General features: G+C 43.4%; 1 protein-coding gene across 3 annotated transcripts in view; it reads right to left on the bottom strand.

The window, feature by feature from the left end:
• The window catches only part of PHF2 (PHD finger protein 2), a 265,280-nt gene that overhangs the window by 36,791 nt on the left and 203,107 nt on the right, over positions 1–25,382 (bottom strand). For all 3 annotated transcript variants that reach the window (XM_083156301.1, XM_083156302.1, XM_083156303.1), the window contains exons 8-13: positions 11,779–11,866; positions 10,230–10,336; positions 7,435–7,526; positions 6,331–6,420; positions 5,168–5,596; positions 1,864–1,986 (exon numbers count right to left, since the gene is read on the bottom strand). In XM_083156301.1, the coding sequence (XP_083012427.1) occupies positions 1,864–1,986; positions 5,168–5,596; positions 6,331–6,420; positions 7,435–7,526; positions 10,230–10,336; positions 11,779–11,866 (929 nt within the window). The remainder of the gene's footprint in view (positions 1–1,863; positions 1,987–5,167; positions 5,597–6,330; positions 6,421–7,434; positions 7,527–10,229; positions 10,337–11,778; positions 11,867–25,382) is intronic.

The following is a 25,382-nucleotide window of genomic DNA, read 5'->3' as shown; positions in this document are numbered from 1 at the left end:
CCACCAAGGTGACCTTAGAGAGCGCCTGGGAGGAGTGTGTTAAGCCGAAGCAGCGGTTTCTGAAATGGGATGTCAGTCACAAACAATAAACAACAGAAAAAAGAAAAGGGTGAAACCGCGCTTATCTAAAGACATGCAACAGGTGTTGGTAAAAGTAAGCAAGTATTTAATAAAAAATAAATGTAATAAAATTGAAGGATCATGTATCCAATAAAAAACATTGATACCACAATATGTTAAGTGAGAGTCTGTATAGTCACCCACAGTTGAGCCGTATAGTCCTGAGTCCGTTCCTAGATTGCCTCTGTGTTTAAGTCCCAATGTTAGTAGCCAGTGGACGTGGGGGAATTAATTTTAGGAGAGGTGAGAATCTCCAGTCCAGGGAGCTCCTGCTGTTTGTGGGTGCTCTACCTGGAGTAGTGTTGTTGAAGTCCAGGGAGCGCCGGATGTTGTTGGTGCTCTACCTGGTGACGGGGGGCAATACCCCAGCAGTGGAGCCGGGGAGGAGGCAAATGAATGCCTGTGTGCGGCATCCATTTACCTCATGGATGGGGCTTGTCCCCAGCACAGTGATCCCGGCTCTTGGAGATGAGGTCATCTCCAAGCACCGCCCCCGTTTACACTGCGGGTCTGCTCCACAGTGTAAACGGGGCAAATCTCTGATCCGACACAGATTGGGAAATATTGGGTCGGATCTGGGATTTTGGTGTAAAAGAGGTATTAGAGATCTGCATTAAGCATGAGTTAAGTGTGCCAGTACTAGTGATAGATGCTGATCTCACCCCAGTAGGGCTGGGGGTGGCCCATTAGGAATAAAAGCAGATCTTAGCGTAGGATAGTCTATCGCTAGAAGTGGCAAAATATGTAACCAAATGATGCGCGACTCCGAAACAGGCCTCCCTGTATATTTCTTAATGTGAAACCTTAGAACAGTAATGATAGCCCTCACTGAACACGCTAAACCTGTGCAATGAGAAGGTTTCTTTTCCCCAGTGACTAATAGCATTTATTCCCCCACATCCATACAAAGCACTAGGATATCCAGGCACAGATAGCAAAGGAACACAGCTTTTCCAAGTGATAATTACATGTAATGTCACCCCCGGATCTGTTGCAATGTTGCAGACATGTACAATTACTGGTTTGAATGTAATATAATAGCAAAGAATATTCATGTATAATTTATGTGACTAACCAGTAAAACTAAAATAAATATTTTAAATGAAAAAACAAACATACCATACCTTCGGAAATATGCTTCTTAAGTAAATGATAGCAGTTAGTTATGACTACCTAGGGACTGTGAAGATATAGTTCAGCATTAACCGTTGTACTCCCCATAGCACATACTATCCCACAAGGAAGGCAACCCTTGGGGTTAGGGCACAAGGTATTACTCAAGCATCACCATGGAAAATGACATCCCGGCTCTGAACTGTGCCCTGATTTTGAATAAATTGCCACTACAGGGGGTACTCATTCTGTGCCGATAGTTCCTGAGAGGGAAAATAGCAGCACTCTCCTATTCAACACATTGAAGGCTGTCAGATCTGACATCTTTTCAAGTCGGATCTGTTTAATCAGAATCGGCAGTGGATTGACGAATTCCCGGCCGTTTTCCAACAACCCGCGGCCGTTTCCAATAATTTACAGACTTTCAGACACTCGAGAGTCAGAACATTGATTTCCGACTGTTGAATCAGTGTTCGATCCAAAGAAAACTGTCTGAGATTCTGACTATTGGGATGTTCTGACAGTTGGAAGAATAAATACCCCCCTAAAAATCGGAATGATCCTGTTCTCTTGTTACATAGTAATAATAAATGCTTTCCGACAGCTGTGTGCTTCTGAAACTCAATATACCTTATATTTCCACTTTGCTTCTGTTTTGATTTTATTCTGTTCCCGAATTTCAAACTTTTCCACCTCGTTGTTTTGTTTCGGGGTCTCCTCCTTGTTAGGTATACTGATCTCCTCTTTAGGTGCCTGGAAAAAAACACCTATAACTTCATTTGTTCAAGGATAAAATATAATGTTTCCAAAAACACAGTTACCTTTACTTGAAAACATCAAGCAAAACATAAATGATTAGTATTGAAGAAAAAGGTTAGAAATATTATAGATCAAAGGGAAATATAAAACACAGAAAACAAATAATTGAAATAAAAAGTAACAGAAATTAAATAATAAAGGCACAAATGTAATACAGCTCTTTTGTTGGCTTTTAGGGAGTCTTAATTAGCTATTCTTACCCAATAACTAAATGCTGTTAATTGCCTGGTGCTGTTCCCGGCTGCTGGCGGAATGGTGCGCAGGCTGGAATTTTGCCGCTGGTCAGGTGATTTGCAGACTTGTAATCTGCAGTAGGATAGATGTATTGGCGGAGGGCTGCAGGACGCAGCTTTGCTGAAGAGAGGAAAGCCGCTAATGCTCTGTCCTGCTTGCAAACGCTGCCGCCACTTCTCCTATGACATCTGCCGGCTGCGTCTCCTCAGCGCTTGCTTGTAGATGTTATTGGCAGGTTAGTTTGGGGTAGTGGATGCTCCCGGTGGTCATTTCAACACGTTTTGTGCGTTGTTGCAAACTACAGTATTTGGAAATAACAATCTGAATCCCGGGAGGTATGCTATTAGTGTTTGGTATTTCACACTGGACTTTTATTTGCTGATGAAAATAATGCAGTAAAGATTTTGAAATATTGAACACAGGACATTGGGCTGTATTCAATGAGAAAAATGACGACGTGCAGCGAATCCTGTTTAGGATTCGCTGCACATTCGCCACTGCACGCCGCGTTTCGGAGCCTTGCCGGCTCCAGTATTGAGTCAGGGGCATCCGCCGCAGGGAGCCTGAGGACAGCGGCAGGCAGGGAGATGGAAGTCTCCCTGCCTGCCCCAGAAGTTTGTGGGGGGGGGGAGGTGGGCTCCCCGGGTGCCAGGCCCCGGGAGAGCCAACAGGGAAGCAGATTTTCACTGCACCCGATCGTGCATATGGTAATGATCGGGTGCAGTGAATATATGAATATCTAATGAGCGGCTCGGCTCCGGCCCCCTGCTGGCTGCTCGTGTAAATTTTTTTTTTTTTTTTAATTAAATATATATTCATGTGCTTACAGCACATGAATGAAAATAGCATGCCCCTCCTCAGAATAAAATTCCTGATTTTTTTACACCAAATGTAAAAAACAAAACACTTTATTTTAAAAGTTCACATTCCACTTCACCATAAAAAGATAGCGATTGCTATTTGGTGAATCATGGCGAAAAAAACCTTGAAATGTATTCGCCATCTGGTCATTGAATAGGGTGATTCACCGTTTTAGTCAAAAATTCGCCGTACAGCACGAAAATAGCACAAAATCGCCAGAAAACATGGCGAATTAGGCTCATTGAATACGGCCCATTGAATAGAATCAGGATTCATTCTGTTATTTCCAAATATGGTAGCTTGCAACAATGCACAAAATGCTTTCCTCTCTTCAGCGAAGTCGTGTACTGCAGCCCTCCACCAATACATCTACCGTACTGCAGATTACCAGCCTGCGAATCACCCGAACAGCGTCAGGGAACAACTCCAGAATTCCAGCCTGCATTACATTCCACCAGCGGCTGGGAACAAACCAGGCAATTACCAGCATTTAGATATAGTGTAAGAATAGCTAATTAAGACTCCCTAAAAGCCAACAAAAGTGCTGTATACATTTGTGCCTTGATTATTTGTTTGTTACTTTTTATTTCAAATTCTGTTTTAGATTTCATTTTGAGCTTTATTACTTCTAACCTTTTTCTTCAATTAACGCTTTCATTACATTTAATTATTAATCTCCTATTTTAGAGAGCAGCTTTCTTATATATAGGAGCGCAGATGATCCACCATTTTTACTAGTCTCTTATATCACATACATTTAACTACAGTCATGTAGAATCATACGTTAATTGTCCATGATCTTCTACCCCCAATATCATTAATCAACCAAGTACTGTACATGCGTTGCAGTGACTTGGGGGAAACCACATTACAAAAGTGTCCTCATACATCTAGCCTTAATATGCCACGCAAGTAAGCCACACAATGCACTTGGGAGACTCCACGGATTAATTTGATATGTGACACTTGTATATTGTGTGTGACTGTGTCTGTATTGTATACGGAACTTGTATTGGAAAAAAGCTACGCCTGCTATACTGTAGCACTTTGTACTGTATACAGATTCAGAAACTTCACCGTGCTTAAATATATCAAATTAATAAGAATAGTCTAGTGGTGTGTCCGAGTTGCATTGTGAAATCAAATTCTCTCTTTAATGGACAAAACCATGTGCACTGCGGGAGGGTGGGGGGCAGATGTACAGTAACATGTGCAGAGAGAGTTAGATTTGGGTGGGGTTTGTACTTCAATCTGATATCTATATTGCAGTGTAAGAATAATGAAGCCAGAATTTACCAGCACAGAAACAAAATAACTCTCTCTACACATGGTACATCAGCCCCACCTGCAGTGCCTTTGCGAGTGAACCAGAATTAGGCCCATGGCTCGTTGAGGGTATAAGTCAACATTGGGCATGCAGCACAGACAATGGGGCACGCGCGGGGGTCAACATTGGGCATGCAGCACAGACGATGGGGCGCGGGGGGGTAGAGGTTAACAATGTGCGGGAGTGCACATCATTAACGATATTGAACATACACACTAAGCAATTTTTTTGAAGATATCGCCCAGTAGGGCCAAAAATTACAGATACATTTTAAAAAATAATTTAGTGTGCATGGGGCTTAAGACACATTGTTGGCAAAAGAGAAGCCCAACTTTAGTAAATTCTCAGAAGCCCTTTGATTGGCTGTTTGGCGCAACTCCAGCAATGTGGACGCATCAGTAAATAAATCTATAATGTTTGAAGCAATAAACACCGCCATATGAAGTTGTACCGGTCAGTGGTGGAAGACAAGGGGCTTACAGTATGGAGCAATTTGTACTTTTATCAGAGCTCCAAGAGTTTAATATGTTGTAGTGTAAATAGCAATGTTAGGGCCATGGCCCTGACATAAAACAACTATGTGGAGTTTGTATCATAAAATAACACAACGGTTTAATAAGAAAACGCTACTGCCTTAGTACGCACAGTCACATCATGTGTAAATAGCTCCATATACAAATGACGTATACTCACTGCCCCCTTCTTTGGTGTGTCAACTTTAATCAAAGCATCTTTAGTGTGGGCCTCAAGAACATCGAGGTCAGGAGTGCTTGCCTGCGAAGACGGCGGTGACTCTTTCACCTTCTTTGTCTTCTTCTTCCCGCCCTCCTTGTTTTTAGGTGGCTTTGGCGGTTTAGGCGTTTTGGGAGGTTTGGCACCTTTCGGGGGTTTTGCCTCTTTCGGTGGCTTAGGCGGTTTCGGAGGTTTAGGGGGTTTGGGTAATTTTTCACTCTTAGGAGTCTTTTTTTTCGTAACTTTTTCCACGGGTAGTGAAATTTCTGGCACAGGTGAGGGAGGTTCTTCTTTCTCTACCTTCTCTACCTTCTCCACTTTCTCCACAACATTGTTTGCCTCTGGGACTGCATTGGCACTAATGTCAGTTTTGTTGACTTTTGATGCATTCTAAATAAAATTAAGAAGAGATTAACTTCAGTGTAAAGGATTCAATTTGGTCATACAAATGGCTTTTAGGATATCCATACTTGTAGTAACTTAGTTATTTCAATTTAACCATCTGAACATGGATATCGCTTAAACCCAGACTGCGGGTGCGCCATGAGGACAAAGGTCAGGAAACACAGTACTAGACAAGTACAAGTACAAGAGCTGTAAAGTGAGGATACAAAATATCTTCTATTGTAAAGATCTGTGAAGGTACATTACACAATACTTTCCTGTCCGGGCTTCTGGGGGTGGGGTTGCGCTGTCTCGTTGCTAAGTTCTAACAAAACGCTGCGAATTGCGAGAGGCGGGGCTAATTGACAAAAATTAGCATAATCACTCTTCCCCTATTTCTGTATAATCTCCACATCCTGCCCACTTCACTAAGAAGCGGGCATTATGCAAGAGATTCAGACATTCTTCTATTGAAAATGATGCAGAAGTTGGAGGGTAAAAGGTATCATTTTTGAATTACGTGACCTTTTAATGCTCACAGAACCTGTAGTTCCCTACTCATATGCTTATATTCCACAATGTGCACGCCATTTAAGTTACAGTAACGCAACTTTATGACAGAATATTACACAGGATTATAAAAACGTGACAAAGACAATTTGTGCTATGACACAAAAAAGTCTGCCCAAGCCTACATTTAATTTGCTCTTCAAATTTAGCTCACACACTGTAAACCCTACCTCAGTTAACCGTATTTCTTTGGCGAGATCCTTGATGAGCTGCGATGGCTTGAAATGTTCAGGAAGTTCATCTTCGTGTTCTAAGAGAGCCTGTAAGAAACCATTGACATAATTCAAATGCTACCATAGGAAAATGAATCAAACCGGCAGTTAAGGTGTAGCCAGGTGAGCCGCAAGCCTTGAGGCCTTCCTAAGCAGGTTTAATAGAAGGGACATGAGGAAGGGGGTGAATATGTTATTAGGAACATGAAGGATGTGATAATATTGCAGTACAATAAGAAGGGGGAGGTAAGTGTCTTTCTATAGGGGTGTAAACACGCTTCGATTTTGACAGGTTTTCGATTCAATTTTGCATATAGAAGCAAAATCTAATCGAAATCTAATGGTTTTTAAGATGCTTTCGATCTGCATTCGATTTGATGCGCGCTTCCGTTCTCTCTTTGTCGAAAAATAGACTCTGCAGGCAAGGAAATATCGAATTCGATCCAGTAAAACGATACCTGTGTACACACCTTAACTGTAATCATATCATATGCATCAGTCTTATGCTGCCCATGTACTTGGGAGATATTGCATGCAATCATTCGATTTCAACCACAGCTGTTCACTAAATCGAATGATTGTATGCACATTTTGTGTACCATGTGACGCGATGCGGTGGCACGCCGGTCAAATCTCACATCTCATGATCTTATGTTCTGCACAAAATATTTATCGAATTGTACGTGAGGTCGAATGCTGTTTTGTGCACATTTGATTTTTCTAACTGCGACGTTTGATTCCTGAAGATTTCTGGCTCCTCTTCCACCCACTGTGCAAAGATAATCGATAATCTGGTGTGTTTTTTTACAGCATTCAATGCAAGCACATTCAATCATGCGACCCCGTCCAATTTATTTTATCAAGGCATTTTAGGGGCATTCGATAAATCGCATCATTGTATGCACAATTGTACACCAAAAAAGGAATTTTCAATGTGATTTATCGAAAGGTGAGTTTCAAGGTTTGCATTCGAACCCGATATTGCGTTGGATGCAATCGGATAAGTGCATGGGTAGCATTACAAAAGAGATCAGTTTTAATAAGATGAACTTGCGTCCTTACGTGTTTTTTTGTCCATGATCTAAAGGCTCCATTTAGAATTTTGGCCCCTTGGACAAGATGTGAGGCTGGCTGTTTCCCCGACTTATGTAATGCTGAAGTAAAGAAACACTCAGGATTAGTACTGGGCATGTATCAGAGTCTAGACATTTGCAGTATGTATTAGCAGCCTGGACATCATCAGTAACCACTTCCCTTTATCATGGTAACAGAGGCACCCGGAGAAGAAAGGAAAATACTCATACTGTAACTACAAATTTACATTAGAGTGTGTGGATAGTAAACTTTCACTCTGTATTATGGTTGAGCATTATGAAAATTGCGACTGTCAAAGGACAAGAGGGTAAATGCCCCCAGGCCAATCTATTTTTTTAAATCAAATAATTTTTATTAAGTTTTTTGTCAATACATTACAATAAACAAAATTAAAGCGGTGTTATAAACATAACATTTGTGTTCAGCATAACAAATATCAGCCAGCATATCCTTTTAGAAATTTTCAGTGGTAGGCAGCACATGAGCCCAGTGGGGCGCCCAACATACAATAAATAAACTAGGATCAGCCATCTTGAGTGTAACATGGAGAATCCTGACCGGGAGGCCCCAAAATGTACCATATTTACTTTCGCAGCCACGCATAGTGTACAGAAAGCGTTCATGAGACAGTGTGACATTTACAAGTGCAACCCACGTAGCAGGAGATGGAGGGTCTGGGCCCATCCAGGTTCTGGCAACACAGACATGGGCCAGAGTGAGGAGGTTATTAACATATAATCTAAGATGGGCAGGAAGGAGCTCCTCTAATTCTAAACAGGCTAATCTTCTTTTGATTTTATTAAAGATCACTGACATATATCTAGCCACTAAGTAAGAAGCTTTAGTTGGCAGACATTTATTAATGCTGCGGAACCATAGGCCACTTACTACTGCTTACCTCTTATTGCAAACAGTTTGGCAGCAGCACCACCAAATAAAGGTGCTCAGATACCTGATTTTGGGCCTGATTCCGTTTTGCTAGCACAGCAAAAAAAAAAAAAAGCACACAACTGGGCAAATCCATGTTGCACTGCAAGTGGGGCGGATGTAACATGGTAAATACTGGCACCTTTATTTTTAAACTGCAATTTAAGGCCCCTGTACACTGAAAATGTCCCAAATCGGATGTGTTTTGACATGCGCTCCAATCCGATGCACATCGGGTCGGATGTGCAGCACGTCCGACCCCCCCCCCCCCAGTGGCATGGAACGATACATCACATGCAAAAGGACAGCATGCAATGTATAGCATTCAATCCTGCCACCAGAGAGGGTCCTGGGCAGTTCAAGTGGGATCGGATGGCCATACACTGCTTTGAGACGTCCCAGTAGTGCATGGCCACCTTTAGATTTCAGTTTGAGCACAACTCACCCTAATCTAACGCTCTCTGCACATATTACATCTGCCACATCTGCAGAGATCAGTATTGCTAACCAAATCTCCAGTTTTCAAAAAGAAAACTTTTCAAATTGTTTTTATTCTATTTTTTTTTTTAAATCCAGGTAAGCTTTTCAAATCAAAACATTGTACAATTTTGTATTCTTCTTACCTATTGTACAGTAATGGTGTGTACACACGGTAGGATATGCCGTGCTATGCGAGTCCCGATGCGATCAGATCGCATCGGGACTCGCATCGCATGGCATGCATGTAACGGCACAATTTTGACTATATAGTGCAGATTTGCACTACAGTATATAGTCAAGGCAGCCAAGACTATCTGCCTTGCGATATCTGAACGCGCATCGGGATTGCAAGCAGATCTGCATGAGATGCCGACATGATGTTGACTATATCGTTAACATCGGAAGGCATATTGTACCGTGTGTACACACTATAAGTGTGATATATTTTGACAATATTTTAACATTATCACTATCAAAAGTCCTGTCAGTCATTTCTCTCAGTAATATCTCAGTTCAGACAATTTGTCTAAAAAAATGCCGAAATGGTAAAAACGACAGAGCTAAAGGGATTCCTAAATCATCTTAAACTATCGGAGCGAGGTACTGGTCACACCTCAAGGAGTGAAAACTGTAAATGCCATGTGACCTGCCAGTGGCGGAACTTGTGGGTGGTGGGCCTCATTCCTCCACCCCAACGTAAAGTAACAATATGCAATATGACAGTGGGTAACGGAGAGGCAGGGGGAGGCAGAGTGTGACATGAAAAAGCAGTAGGCGACACCTGCTGCGCCAATGGTAAGTCCGCCTCTGTGACCTGCATACATGGAATTTTATTGATAAAAAAAAATTGCATGATATGGTCAGATCGCTCTTTGTCAAGAAGGTTTTCAATGACACTGATTGTATTCATGGCCCAATGTAAAATTGTAATTTTGTGGGAAAAAAATGCACTAACTCAATGCTTTGTAAAAAATATACTTTTGTTGTATAAATCTAAAACTGTATGTAATCATAAGCACATCCATACATGGATAATCCCTAGATAAGCCCCTGCCCCATCTCCTGAATGATTCAGTTCTGTATGACATCACCGGTATTGGATGTAACAGTAGTAAAGATTAATCGTTTCACTGGGCCGCACTACCCAGTGAAACGCGGCAAACTAATGCCACAGTGCCCTCTAGACTTTGGCCATTTATATCGGACCAGATATTTGCAGCGAGACTTGTTGGCTGATGAATATTTTCTACAGCCTGATTCCATATGCATTATTGCAATAATCAGATTTTATAGTACCTAAAACAGACAGGTATCAACTATCTTGTTCATCCAAAACAATATTTAAAGTACTGCACCTTTGAACTTCTCCAGCAGGTGTCTCCCCACATACCAACAGGCTGTCTCGTAACTTGGAAACTGAGTTAAGCTAACAATTTTCAGTCTCTTCTCCACCTCATATGCTCTGTGGGTACAATTATAGGACATGGGAGGTTAGTGAAGGACACCAGATTTTACCCAAATTCACAGAATACGGTAATTCAAATAATAAACATGGCTACTGCTAAAGGTCATCTTATTTCTTGCGGCACAGATACAGGATAAATAGAATCCTATTATAGACAAGGAACAGCATTGCCAACTTATATAGACACTGATGTTGACTTTTTCGTGTATGTGAAAGTTTTACTCAGGGCCTAATTCAGTCCCAGGTGTAGCCCCGATTCAGTCACAGTTGACAAAGCCGCAGTGTACGTGTGTAGCAGCTCTGGTAAAAGTGAGACTTTAGCCCAAGTCTGATTGACAGGCTGCAGGTGCTTGGCGGTAGAGATGGGGAGCAGCATTCAAAATGGAGGCTTGTTGCCTCAGGTTCTGGGTGCGCTAAAGCCAGTGACTGCATATTCCCATGCACATTCACTTCAGCTGTTCTGAGCAACATTAGGGCTGCTTAGATGTCTGATAGTCCGTGCTATGGTGGATATGATGATCCTATGCTGAGCCTTTGTATGCCGGCAGAGGATCTGTGAAGCCAGTGTCTATGTGATAAGGGCAGGCCCTGCGGCACTAGCATAAATTCTCCCATCCGGAGCTACCGAAGATGCAGCAGCAACCCAACTGCATCCCCCTCTGACTCCGGCCCAGAAAATCCAGACATCTATGATGACCAGTCTAACGGTTGCCACCTCTTAGGCTGATGCACACAGGATATAGATGTCTACATCAAATCCATTACAAGCCAGTATAGTCCCAAACTCTATTATCCTGCTAGTTATCTCTGAACAAGTTGCCATAATTATTATAAGAGGGTTCCAGATACCCTTATCTTATCTAAGATAACAGACTACGGGCCAGATTCTCTATGCTTCAAAAGTGATAAAATGGAGACCATGTCGACCTAATGCTTGTGTCGACCTAATGACATGTTGACCTTGTCCCATGTCGACCTAGACCCATGTTGACCTTTCAGCATGTCGACCTAGTGAGGTTGACCTAATGAATGTCGACTAACTTGCTGTCAACCTAATGACCGCACCCCGCAATGACCCAGTTTCATTACTGTGAATGGAGAATATACCTTCAGTATTAAACAGTGGCATTACTGAGAATGCTGCTTATGAGCTCAGTATAAACCAGTAACATCTATGCTGTCTATTATTTCCCTATGAACCAGTGACATTACAATGATTGCAGACTATTGTATCACTATGGGCTAGTGACATTACAGTGACTGCAGAAAAAGCAATATTGCTGCTCTCTAGAAGCAACACAACAGGTCAACATTAACATTAACAGGCTAGAGAATTAAGTGTTAGAATATGATTTTAAGCAATGTTCTCTCAGTCTTTGATAGAGCATCTAAAAGGACTGAAATCTAGAACTTGATATGACACACAAAGGGAATGATACCTCATCTGCATTTCAACGCTCAGGCTGTGCAGGAAGTGCCCAGAAAATGCTAAACAGTCCACAGGGGTCAGTGTTGCGTAGATCCAACCTGCAGCAGAAATAGCAGCGTTAATCAGCATGTTCAGAATAACAAATCCCTACATTCATACTTGTATTACGTGATAAAGCTTTTACTTCTCCAAAACAAGAAGACCTGCCCTTGCGTGATACTCATTCAGTTTGCAATCCCTAACCAATGCAAGCACTACAATATAAAGGAGATGTTTCAACATAAACATTACGGCATGCGGGTAATATGAGAGATCACCATGGAAGGAGGGCAATATGAGAGATCACCATGGAATGCGGGCAATATGAGAGATCACCATGGAAGGAGGGCAATATGAGAGATCATCGTGGAATGCGAGCAATATGAGAGATCACCATGGAATGCGGGCAATATGAGAGATCATCGTGGAATGCGAGCAATATGAGAGATCACCATGGAATGCGGGTAATATGAGAGATCATCGTGGAATGCGAGCAATATGAGAGATCACCATGGAATGCGGGCAATATGAGAGATCATCATGGAAGTAGGGCAATATGAGAGATCACCATGGAATGCGGGCAATATGAGAGATCACCATGGAATGCGGGCAATATGAGAGATCACCATGGAATGCGGGCAATATGAGAGATCACCTTGGAATGCAGGCAATATGAGAGATCACCATGGAATGCGGGCAATATGAGAGATCACCATGGAATGCGAGCAATATGAGAGATCATCATGGAATGCGGGCTATATGAGAGATCACCATTGAAAGTAGGGCAATATGAGAGATCAACATGGAATGCGAGCAATATGAGAGATCACCATGGAATGCGGGCAATATGAGAGATCACCATGGAATGCGGGCAATATGAGAGATCAGAAAAAGAGAAGAAGGAACGACTCTCTTTGGTGTTGGGGCACTCTTAGTATAATGATTACGTCAAGTAATCCATGATTTCATAACATGTATAAGGTAATAAAATAATATGGGTGGGATTGGGGCTGCTAGCTCAAAAATATGGAGTACAGTGAAAGAGTACTAGTTAAACAGAGTAGTAAGGGGGGGGGGGGGGAATTCCCCCTTCCAAGTGAGTTATTAGGCGTTTGTTAAAAATTAGCTTTTATTAGATATATAATAAAAAGATATCTAGACAGACATTAACAGACATTTAACATTCAACATTTAGACATATGAACAGGTTAAGGTAACCTTAGGTATCTGTGCCTGACAGGGCACAGGGTCCTCCTGTTTAACCTCAACCTGGGTAGATGATATGTGTATACCCAGGTGAAAATGATGTCTCCTTTGCAGTGGATAGTCTGTTGGTGTCCCCCAGGAAATTGTGGGGCCCCGCCTCCTGTAAGGTATGACCTCACTGAAGGGTGCAGGGTTCCACTTATAGAATCATAGGGTTCCTACAATAAGTGAACCTGAGTTTATGGGGTTACAGTTTGTACCATGAGAGCTTTTCTTAGGTGGGCTAGGTGAAGATCTGTGGGGTTCACCCTTTCTCAAAGAGTATGGTATGTGCAATATTTAGACGGGTTAATCAGTACAGACAGAATATCTCAAATCTTCCTAAAATACCCTCCTTGTAACAAGAAGATAATCAACCCCTGTCTATTATAGCGAAAAGGATGTTGACACCTTATAAGCCCAAAATGTCTATTAAGATCCTTATCACCTCCCTGAGAGGAATCACAATACAGACATCAACTTTTCTCACAAAGCAGCACTGTCTCTTTTCCAAGACAGTGATATTTTTTATCAAGTTCAATCCTTCTGCAGAAGTTAGCTACAATGTATTCGGTTTACATAGATGTATACATTTTATGCTTGTAACATTCTGAAACATTTAAAGACACTCATTTTGTCTAAACAGGATATTCACTTCGGAGACAGACAATAAACAATGACTTATGGATCAAATCGATCTTACAAGAGGACACAGTATCTGGGCCCTATGAGGCCTGGTTACCAATACTCCCTTAGAGAGGTGAATATTCTTAAGATCTGCCTATTAGGCAGACAACCGTTCTATCTCATAAATTTATATGAGGACTGCACAGAGGACAGATTAATGTATGTAAAATTACACTGGATATAATGCCCTAGTATGACATATATTTAAACAGGAACTTTTATAAGACCGGAAAAAGGTAGCAGTAAAAATTCACTGTTTCTCCCGCAAGGAGATAGGGGCAGGAGGAGGGCGGTTGAGGGGAGGGTAAGACACCAATTTGAGTAGGAATGGAATACAGATAAGGGTTCGGGGTCCCGTTCTGCCCAGTAGGTATGGGTAGTCCCACCGACTTTATATACCCGTAACAGAAGGGAGAGCCTGGTTCGAGTGTGGAAAGTCTCCTATCCCCTCTGGCAGGTTGTCTACTCCGACTGTCAGCTGCCACTGGGTGAGAGTGGGCTTTTTGGGGTATTGTGGGGGATGTTCCCAACCTTATAGGGTACAGGGTAAGTGGTGAAAGAGTGGAAGAGTGCTCTGTGTGAGCCTCTACAGTAAGCGGCTGCTGCCCTGCTTAATATACCTGTGTGCTCGGGGTGGAATACTGTACAGTTTAGAGACAGGTCCCCCTTATCTCATAGTACCTTCATACGCCCCGGGCCGGTTGCTGTCAGTTTGTCGACAGACCTTAGAGGTATAGCGGGTGAGCGGGCTTATGTGGGCGCAACGAGAGGGCTAATCGACAAGAACAATCAAGTAGGAAGACTGGTAAGTATTCCCAGAGCAGGGAGTAGACCCTGATAAAAATTCCAATCAACGTTAGAATAGGTGTGCAGTTAAACTCCCCATGTGTATAGGTGTATATACGTTCCTTCAATGGTAGCGGGGGATAGGCGACATCTATTGAGAGACCCACTAGTGGGGTAAGTAGGGGATAAGGTTTGAAAGGGGGACAGAGAAAGGGAAGAAGGGGGGAACACAAATCAGGAGGGGTAACAGGGGAAATGCGGGAGAGAGTGATACCTGTATGTGTACAGCGTACACGTATATGGTGTTAGATTCGTCTGCTGCGGGTATGCTGTTTGGACCAGCGTCCTGTGTCCAGAAGTGCAGGCTGCTATATATGAGGTAAGGGTAAGGGTATGCCCGGGGAGTCCCTTTGAACGCGGCTTGTGGTTTAAGAGCTGTCCGGTGCTACCGCACTCGTGGAAGTCAACTAAAGTTACTGCTGCAAGGGGCATTCAATGTTGGGGCTGTCTCCGGGTCGCCAGGCGGTGATGCGGCTGCTGCGGGAAACGCACAAGTCGGAGCTGATCCCCCGAACCACAGGCAGTACCGTCTGCTGTATGAGTGGCTGTTTGTGGGATACGCTAGGTAATTGCGTCTATTCCCACCTCGCGTTGCTGCGGCTGCTGCAGGAGGCGCTTGGTGATAGCGTCGCTCCCTCGATCACCTGTTAGTGGGATGCGCTGTCTGATCGCGTCTCTCCCTCCTCGCCTAGATGCGGCTGCTGCGGGAGGCGCTTCTGTGATAGCGCTGCTCCCTAGATCACCAACGATCGTTTCACCTATGGGCTTCTTCAGGGTGTGTGTTAAGGGGCCTATCAGCCACCTATTTAGCCTGTGAGTGCTGTCTTGTGATAGGGTATGCTAATGATACGCTAATGATGCTCTGATCTGGCTCAAATGAGTCTTGGGGGTTAATTACTTGAAAACACCTGATGATGTGTGTATTGCGAAGTTTTGTGCCGTAGTTACATAATTTAGGCATTTAAGGGAGAAAGTGTAATCTCTTCTTCTGGCGTTTAGTCATATCACTCAGGACTAATTGCTATCATGGGGATATAGAGGGGAGAGAGAACCACAAAAATCTCTCCCTTCCAAATAACTTTTGATGGTATGTGGAAGTCAAGCTTCCATTCACGCGGCTTGTTATGCAGGAAACGAGAATGATCCTAATACTAAGAAATCTGCTGTGACGAGGTATCCAGCAACTTTAGAGATTACAGAGGCATATGACATCCATCAATCTCAAATGACAGAATGTTACATACTCATATGGTCAATCTGCTTCCTAGGGGCCTTACAGGTAGTTCCCTGTCTATCGGGAAGCTGACCTGGAAGAATACCTAATGAGTATGCTAAGTAGATTGGCTGAAAATAACACCCACATGAACCTCTACCTGTTTATGATGACGCTATACGGGAAATATTAAATAATATATGTAATAATACATAGGAAATCATAGAGGTCAAAAAATGACATATAATCCCATGATAACACTATAGTTCAGATTGTGAGCACCAGTAATAAAATGGGGAGGGGGGAAGGAGAAGGGGATGATTGAAACTAAACAAATTCAGGGTGATAGATTGGTATCGATCATAGATGGAGAGAAAAGTCCTACAGTGTGAGTATGTTTTTATATGTTTATCCCTGTGTTTATGTATATGTATATCTCCCACTCTAATTTGGTTCGGAGGGGCTTGTATGAGATGTACTTAAAGTGTGGTGAGTGGTGCAGAAAAAAGCAGTGAACTGTGCGTAAAAGAAAAGAAAAGAAGTGGTGAAAGCAAATGATAAAGTGTGCACATCGTTAATGTCTGTCTAGATATCTTTTTATTATATATCTAATAAAAGCTAATTTTTAACAAACGCCTAATAACTCACTTGGAAGGGGGAATTCCCCCCCCCCCCCCCCTTACTACTCTGTTTAACTAGTACTCTTTCACTGTACTCCATATTTTTGAGCTAGCAGCCCCAATCCCACCCATATTATTTTATTACCTTATACATGTTATGAAATCATGGATTACTTGACGTAATCATTATACTAAGAGTGCCCCAACACCAAAGAGAGTCGTTCCTTCTTCTCTTTTTCCAATTGTATTTACTCTCTAGGGTGCACCTCCACATCTGTGACTCTGCAGGGAACCGCCTGTTCCCATAAATATAATTCTATTGTGGACTGTTAACATTTATTGGTCATATCAAAACCACCATACTTACCTGTGCACTGGCCCGTCTTCCTCTCCCCCCTCCCCTTAACGTCACGTATATCTACCTGGGTGATCCCAGGATTCGCTAAAGTGACCAGTTTGCACGGTATCCCTATATTTGATTGTTGAAAGACAAAAAAACATATTTTCATACACTAAGGGACGGAACTCGCTCATCAATAGGAGATCAAAATGGCGTTTAGCCTACGCAAAGAACTTACATCCAAAAGGGGTACAAATGATGACCTGGATGATATATTCCCGTCAACACCTTTGGGGACCACCCATACTGCTACATGGGAAGAGGATCTCAAATCCCTAAAAAACTCCATGCAGAAGCAAATTAGACTTAATTGGGAGATAACCACACTCAACAGCTATCTCAAACAGAAAATAGTACCCAGGGGCCTACGACCCCGCATCTTTCCAACTTTTGAACTGGCCACGGATGCTCTAAGGACCGAGTGGGAGGCATGTCTCCTGAAATGCTCGAATGACCTGATGGGGATACTCGTGAAACATAGCATGCTCACCCTCAATACCTGTGAAAAACAGATAGAAGACTTGGGAACCAAACTAGAGACCTATGAAAAAGACATCATGTTCCAGAAGAGTTTCGAAACCAATAAAGAAGAACTTAAGAGGTACGAGGATACCATAATTGATAGAAAAAGGAGCAAATATCAGAGAGACAAAAAAGATTTCACGAATGGGAACATCTTTAAATGGACCTCCACCACGCGGAACCAAAACCACAATCAGAGTAGACGGTACATACATAACTACAGCTCATCAGAAACGGATGTTTCAGAGACAGATGAACCCTCCTCATCCACATTCAGATCCCAGGTTCCTTTTTTAGAGGAAGGCCCGACTGGCAGGGGATACCGCCGAAACCCAGGAAGAGGAAGATCAGGCGAGGAAAGAAGAAGAAGAGACTGGAGGACATGGGACCCACCACTACCCCAACGACAATCCTCCAGGACGAGGAAACAGAATCAGTGGACACACCCCTCACAGTGATTAATCTCTCCAAACGCATACTGTCAAAGGAACACCTCAACGTCCTGGGCAAAGGCCTATCATTTTCACCCAATACTCAGATGAACCGGTTTACATGGGAAAAGGACCTGCGTCTATTTGGTAGAAAGCTGCTTCTTAAAAAATTTTTTGCAAATAAAGAGAGAGGAACCACTCTCAGCCAGACAGATCCTACTTCCTCACAAATACAGGGGGAATCACCTCAAGCAGATGAAGAACTCTCAGTCCAAGACCACCTGATGATAGAGATCCTGGAAGAGCTACAGGACCCTGAGGCATCTCAGGCCCAAGGACCCGGACGACCCATTGTGAGGAAAAAGAGTTCATTCATGCCACAAGAACATCTTAGTGCAGAAATTAAAGTTTTTCTGGACACAGTGTCCAGAGACATGAACAGTCTGATGAACAATCTGGAAACTCGCAGGAACTTTAATACCAACCTGACCCAAGAGGAAAGACATACCCTCAAGGACATTTCAACCTGGGAGGAAATCACAATAAAACCCTCTGATAAAGGGGGAAACATCGTCTTGTGGCCCAAAGAAATGTACATGAGGGAAGCCAACAGGCAGCTTCAGGATCAGAAATGCTATAAACAACTTACCCTCAACCCCACGGACACCTACAAAAGCATGTATGATAGGCTCATAAACAGAGCTTATAAGGAGGGGGTAATCCTCAAAACAGAACATGCCTTTTTAGTCACAGAACATCCGAAAACGCCCACTTTTTACATGCTGCCTAAGGTGCATAAAAACCTGGTAAATCCCCCCGGGAGACCCATCGTGTCGGGGATACAGGGTCTGTCGGAGCAAGCTAGCATATTTTTAGACAAACATCTGAGACACCATGTCCTGACACTCCCTTCCTACGTCCAAGACACCAGGGACATCCTCAAAAGAGTACATGACATACAACTGGAGGAAGGCCAACTCCTAGCCACCCTTGACGTGGAATCACTTTACACCTGCATAGAACATGACCTGGGGCTGCAAGCAATAAGGTACTTCCTTACAATGCAGGGAATGACGGAATTTGGGGAATTCCTTCTGGCACTGCTAGAGTTTGTCCTCAAGAGAAATTACTTCACATTTGATGACAAATATTACCTCCAGACCCGAGGAACAGCGATGGGCGCGGCCTGTGCGCCCACATACGCCAACCTGTTCCTCGGGTGGTGGGAACGTGAGTACGTCTTTTCTGAGATCAATGACACATATACCAACCAGATAGTGTCTTGGGTCAGGTACATTGACGACATTATGGTGATCTGGCAAGGAGACCAGTCAAGCCTGACCCAGTTCATTCACACTCTCAATAAGAACAACCTAAATCTGAAGCTCACGCACTTTATTCATCATGATGAAATCACGTTTCTGGACCTAACAATATACCGGTCGGAGGACAACCTGTTACAGACAAAACTATACAGGAAAGAAACGGCAACTAATAGTCTCTTAATCTCTAGCAGTGCACACTTCCCCCCGACCATCAAAAATCTCCCCAAGGGGGAATTCCTACGTCTCAGGAGGAATTGTTCCACCATAGACATGTACAAAAACCAAAGTGAAGAACTGACTTCCAGACTTCAGGCACGGGGATATAGCAAGAGATCAATTAAAAACGCCAGACACCAGGCCCTGAAATGCCGAAGGGAGGATCTTCTGTTCTCAACTGGGAAACAACAAACCACAACCGAAACAACTACAAGATTTATCACCAATTTTTGTGATCAGTGGCAGGATTTACAAAACATCATCCGCAAGCACTGGCACATCCTGGAGATGGATCCAGACCTAGGAGAGATCACTCACAAAGGACCGCAGTTCAGTTGGAGGAGAGCCAAGAACCTTAGGGATACATTGGTGCAGAGCCATTTCCAACGGACAGTTAAGATCAAACCTAAGGTCAAAGGTACCTTTCCCTGCACCAAATGTAAAGCGTGTATCCACATTCAGAAAAACAACAGGCTGAGTAACCGGTTTGGGAAACCAATAACAATACAACAATATATGACCTGTGACACAGTGGGAGTCATATATTGTTTGGAGTGCCCCTGCAGACTCAGATATGTGGGAATGACGAGTAGAAAACTCAAGACACGCATATTAGAACATGCTGGCAATATTAGGAATGCCCAGACGGATGCACTGAAGTACAAAAAACTTACCTCAGTGGCGAGGCATTTTCTTGCCGAACATGGAGGATCACCAGCGGATCTCAGAGTCTTTGGCCTGGAACAGGTCCGACTAGGTATAAGAGGTGGTGATCTCACGAAGGAATTACTGCGCAGAGAAAGCAGATGGATATTCGACCTAAATACGGTCAACCCACATGGACTGAACGAAAATAACACCTTCGGAGCCTTTCTGTAAAAATCATCGTGTCCTTCAGCCATGTCTCAGCTTTTATATTATGACCAGACGCTATATTCGGTAAACTAAACCTAACCAATTTTCATTTTTCCCTCCCCCTCCCCCCCCCCCCCCCCCGTCCCCTTCCACTCAGTAGGCTGGTTTCCAGCCTCACCATTTACAATTACAAAAATCATGGAAACATTAGGATTTTTTAATCAATTTCCAGACAAGTCAGATTTCACTTAGCCCTTGTCAAGTTCCCCCTATTTATTTCTCCACCCTGGCATTCTGGCCAGCTTCACCATTCCTGCTCCCTTATGGAAAATAATGTTTTCCCCTGGCCCCCTTCCCCCCTTCTTTTCACTTCCCCTAGTTTCCTCACGCCAAAATTGGTAAACCGCACTGATAGCGATCACCTACCATATATTCACAGGTCGCCCGACATAATCTACACTTGGTTTCTTATTTAGGAGAGATGGATAATCCACCCTCTCTCTAATCTTACATGGGTAATACACCATTAGCAATTTTAGCATAACTTTATCACCTTATTCATAAACGATGTGCACACTTTATCATTTGCTTTCACCACTTCTTTTCTTTTCTTTTACGCACAGTTCACTGCTTTTTTCTGCACCACTCACCACACTTTAAGTACATCTCATACAAGCCCCTCCGAACCAAATTAGAGTGGGAGATATACATATACATAAACACAGGGATAAACATATAAAAACATACTCACACTGTAGGACTTTTCTCTCCATCTATGATCGATACCAATCTATCACCCTGAATTTGTTTAGTTTCAATCATCCCCTTCTCCTTCCCCCCTCCCCATTTTATTACTGGTGCTCACAATCTGAACTATAGTGTTATCATGGGATTATATGTCATTTTTTGACCTCTATGATTTCCTATGTATTATTACATATATTATTTAATATTTCCCGTATAGCGTCATCATAAACAGGTAGAGGGTCATGTGGGTGTTATTTTCAGCCAATCTACTTAGCATACTCATTAGGTATTCTTCCAGGTCAGCTTCCCGATAGACAGGGAACTACCTGTAAGGCCCCTAGGAAGCAGATTGACCATATGAGTATGTAACATTCTGTCATTTGAGATTGATGGATGTCATATGCCTCTGTAATCTCTAAAGTTGCTGGATACCTCGTCACAGCAGATTTCTTAGTATTAGGATCATTCTCGTTTCCTGCATAACAAGCCGCGTGAATGGAAGCTTGACTTCCACATACCATCAAAAGTTATTTGGAAGGGAGAGATTTTTGTGGTTCTCTCTCCCCTCTATATCCCCATGATAGCAATTAGTCCTGAGTGATATGACTAAACGCCAGAAGAAGAGATTACACTTTCTCCCTTAAATGCCTAAATTATGTAACTACGGCACAAAACTTCGCAATACACACATCATCAGGTGTTTTCAAGTAATTAACCCCCAAGACTCATTTGAGCCAGATCAGAGCATCATTAGCGTATCATTAGCATACCCTATCACAAGACAGCACTCACAGGCTAAATAGGTGGCTGATAGGCCCCTTAACACACACCCTGAAGAAGCCCATAGGTGAAACGATCGTTGGTGATCTAGGGAGCAGCGCTATCACAGAAGCGCCTCCCGCAGCAGCCGCATCTAGGCGAGGAGGGAGAGACGCGATCAGACAGCGCATCCCACTAACAGGTGATCGAGGGAGCGACGCTATCACCAAGCGCCTCCTGCAGCAGCCGCAGCAACGCGAGGTGGGAATAGACGCAATTACCTAGCGTATCCCACAAACAGCCACTCATACAGCAGACGGTACTGCCTGTGGTTCGGGGGATCAGCTCCGACTTGTGCGTTTCCCGCAGCAGCCGCATCACCGCCTGGCGACCCGGAGACAGCCCCAACATTGAATGCCCCTTGCAGCAGTAACTTTAGTTGACTTCCACGAGTGCGGTAGCACCGGACAGCTCTTAAACCACAAGCCGCGTTCAAAGGGACTCCCCGGGCATACCCTTACCCTTACCTCATATATAGCAGCCTGCACTTCTGGACACAGGACGCTGGTCCAAACAGCATACCCGCAGCAGACGAATCTAACACCATATACGTGTACGCTGTACACATACAGGTATCACTCTCTCCCGCATTTCCCCTGTTACCCCTCCTGATTTGTGTTCCCCCCTTCTTCCCTTTCTCTGTCCCCCTTTCAAACCTTATCCCCTACTTACCCCACTAGTGGGTCTCTCAATAGATGTCGCCTATCCCCCGCTACCATTGAAGGAACGTATATACACCTATACACATGGGGAGTTTAACTGCACACCTATTCTAACGTTGATTGGAATTTTTATCAGGGTCTACTCCCTGCTCTGGGAATACTTACCAGTCTTCCTACTTGATTGTTCTTGTCGATTAGCCCTCTCGTTGCGCCCACATAAGCCCGCTCACCCGCTATACCTCTAAGGTCTGTCGACAAACTGACAGCAACCGGCCCGGGGCGTATGAAGGTACTATGAGATAAGGGGGACCTGTCTCTAAACTGTACAGTATTCCACCCCGAGCACACAGGTATATTAAGCAGGGCAGCAGCCGCTTACTGTAGAGGCTCACACAGAGCACTCTTCCACTCTTTCACCACTTACCCTGTACCCTATAAGGTTGGGAACATCCCCCACAATACCCCAAAAAGCCCACTCTCACCCAGTGGCAGCTGACAGTCGGAGTAGACAACCTGCCAGAGGGGATAGGAGACTTTCCACACTCGAACCAGGCTCTCCCTTCTGTTACGGGTATATAAAGTCGGTGGGACTACCCATACCTACTGGGCAGAACGGGACCCCGAACCCTTATCTGTATTCCATTCCTACTCAAATTGGTGTCTTACCCTCCCCTCAACCGCCCTCCTCCTGCCCCTATCTCCTTGCGGGAGAAACAGTGAATTTTTACTGCTACCTTTTTCCGGTCTTATAAAAGTTCCTGTTTAAATATATGTCATACTAGGGCATTATATCCAGTGTAATTTTACATACATTAATCTGTCCTCTGTGCAGTCCTCATATAAATTTATGAGATAGAACGGTTGTCTGCCTAATAGGCAGATCTTAAGAATATTCACCTCTCTAAGGGAGTATTGGTAACCAGGCCTCATAGGGCCCAGATACTGTGTCCTCTTGTAAGATCGATTTGATCCATAAGTCATTGTTTATTGTCTGTCTCCGAAGTGAATATCCTGTTTAGACAAAATGAGTGTCTTTAAATGTTTCAGAATGTTACAAGCATAAAATGTATACATCTATGTAAACCGAATACATTGTAGCTAACTTCTGCAGAAGGATTGAACTTGATAAAAAATATCACTGTCTTGGAAAAGAGACAGTGCTGCTTTGTGAGAAAAGTTGATGTCTGTATTGTGATTCCTCTCAGGGAGGTGATAAGGATCTTAATAGACATTTTGGGCTTATAAGGTGTCAACATCCTTTTCGCTATAATAGACAGGGGTTGATTATCTTCTTGTTACAAGGAGGGTATTTTAGGAAGATTTGAGATATTCTGTCTGTACTGATTAACCCGTCTAAATATTGCACATACCATACTCTTTGAGAAAGGGTGAACCCCACAGATCTTCACCTAGCCCACCTAAGAAAAGCTCTCATGGTACAAACTGTAACCCCATAAACTCAGGTTCACTTATTGTAGGAACCCTATGATTCTATAAGTGGAACCCTGCACCCTTCAGTGAGGTCATACCTTACAGGAGGCGGGGCCCCACAATTTCCTGGGGGACACCAACAGACTATCCACTGCAAAGGAGACATCATTTTCACCTGGGTATACACATATCATCTACCCAGGTTGAGGTTAAACAGGAGGACCCTGTGCCCTGTCAGGCACAGATACCTAAGGTTACCTTAACCTGTTCATATGTCTAAATGTTGAATGTTAAATGTCTGTTAATGTCTGTCTAGATATCTTTTTATTATATATCTAATAAAAGCTAATTTTTAACAAACGCCTAATAACTCACTTGGAAGGGGGAATTTCCCCCCCCCCCCCCCTTACTACTCTGTTTAACTAGTACTCTTTCACTGTACTCCATATTTTTGAGCTAGCAGCCCCAATCCCACCCATATTATTTTATTACCTTATACATGTTATGAAATCATGGATTACTTGACGTAATCATTATACTAAGAGTGCCCCAACACCAAAGAGAGTCGTTCCTTCTTCTCTTTTTCCAATTGTATTTACTCTCTAGGGTGCACCTCCACATCTGTGACTCTGCAGGGAACCGCCTGTTCCCATAAATATAATTCTATTGTGGACTGTTAACATTTATTGGTCATATCAAAACCACCATACTTACCTGTGCACTGGCCCGTCTTCCTCTCCCCCCTCCCCTTAACGTCAAATATGAGAGATCACCATGGAATGCAGGCAATATGAGAGATCACCATGGAATGCGGGCAATATGAGAGATCACCATGGAATGCGGGCAATATGAGAGATCACCATGGAATGCGGGCAATATGAGAGATCACCATGGAATGCGGGCAATATGATAGATCACCATGGAATGCAGGCAATATGAGAGATCACCATGGAATGCGGGCAATATGAGAGATCACCATGGAATGCGGGCAATATGAGAGATCACCATGGAATGCGGGCAATATGAGAGATCATCCTGGCACGCAGTACTTATTTACTTATTTATAGTTTATCATATAGCGCAGCAGATTCCGTTGTACTTTGCAACTGGAAACAACAGTGATAGAACAGAATGGGTAGTAACAGATTGATCTAGAGGTAGGGCGGCCCTGATCACAAGTTTGCAATCTATAGGGATAATAGGAGGGATACATTAGGATAGGAATCTATAGCATTGCAGTCCCGCCAGATTGCCAGATTGCAAGACAGTCCTGATGGGATGCAATTAGATATGAATGCTACTGGAGGTTATGTGTGGGTATATGATAAGCTTGCCTGAAGAGGTGAGTTTTCAGGGAATAACTCAAACTTTGGAGGCTAGAGGAGAGTCTTAATGTGCTTAGGCATAGGGCTTAGGGCATTCCATAGGGTGGATGCTGCCCAATGAAAGTCCTGCAGTTGTGAATGGGATCTAGCAATGAGTGTGGATGAGAAACGCAGAGCGGAGAGGCTGGTGGGGATATATTTTGAAATAAGCAAAGAGCTATAAGTCGGTAT

Source organism: Crinia signifera, chromosome 8, assembly GCF_055691185.1.
Source record: "Crinia signifera chromosome 8, ASM5569118v1, whole genome shotgun sequence".
NCBI classification, from domain to species: domain Eukaryota; kingdom Metazoa; phylum Chordata; class Amphibia; order Anura; family Myobatrachidae; genus Crinia; species Crinia signifera.
This window is presented reverse-complemented; position numbering and strand designations above follow the sequence as displayed.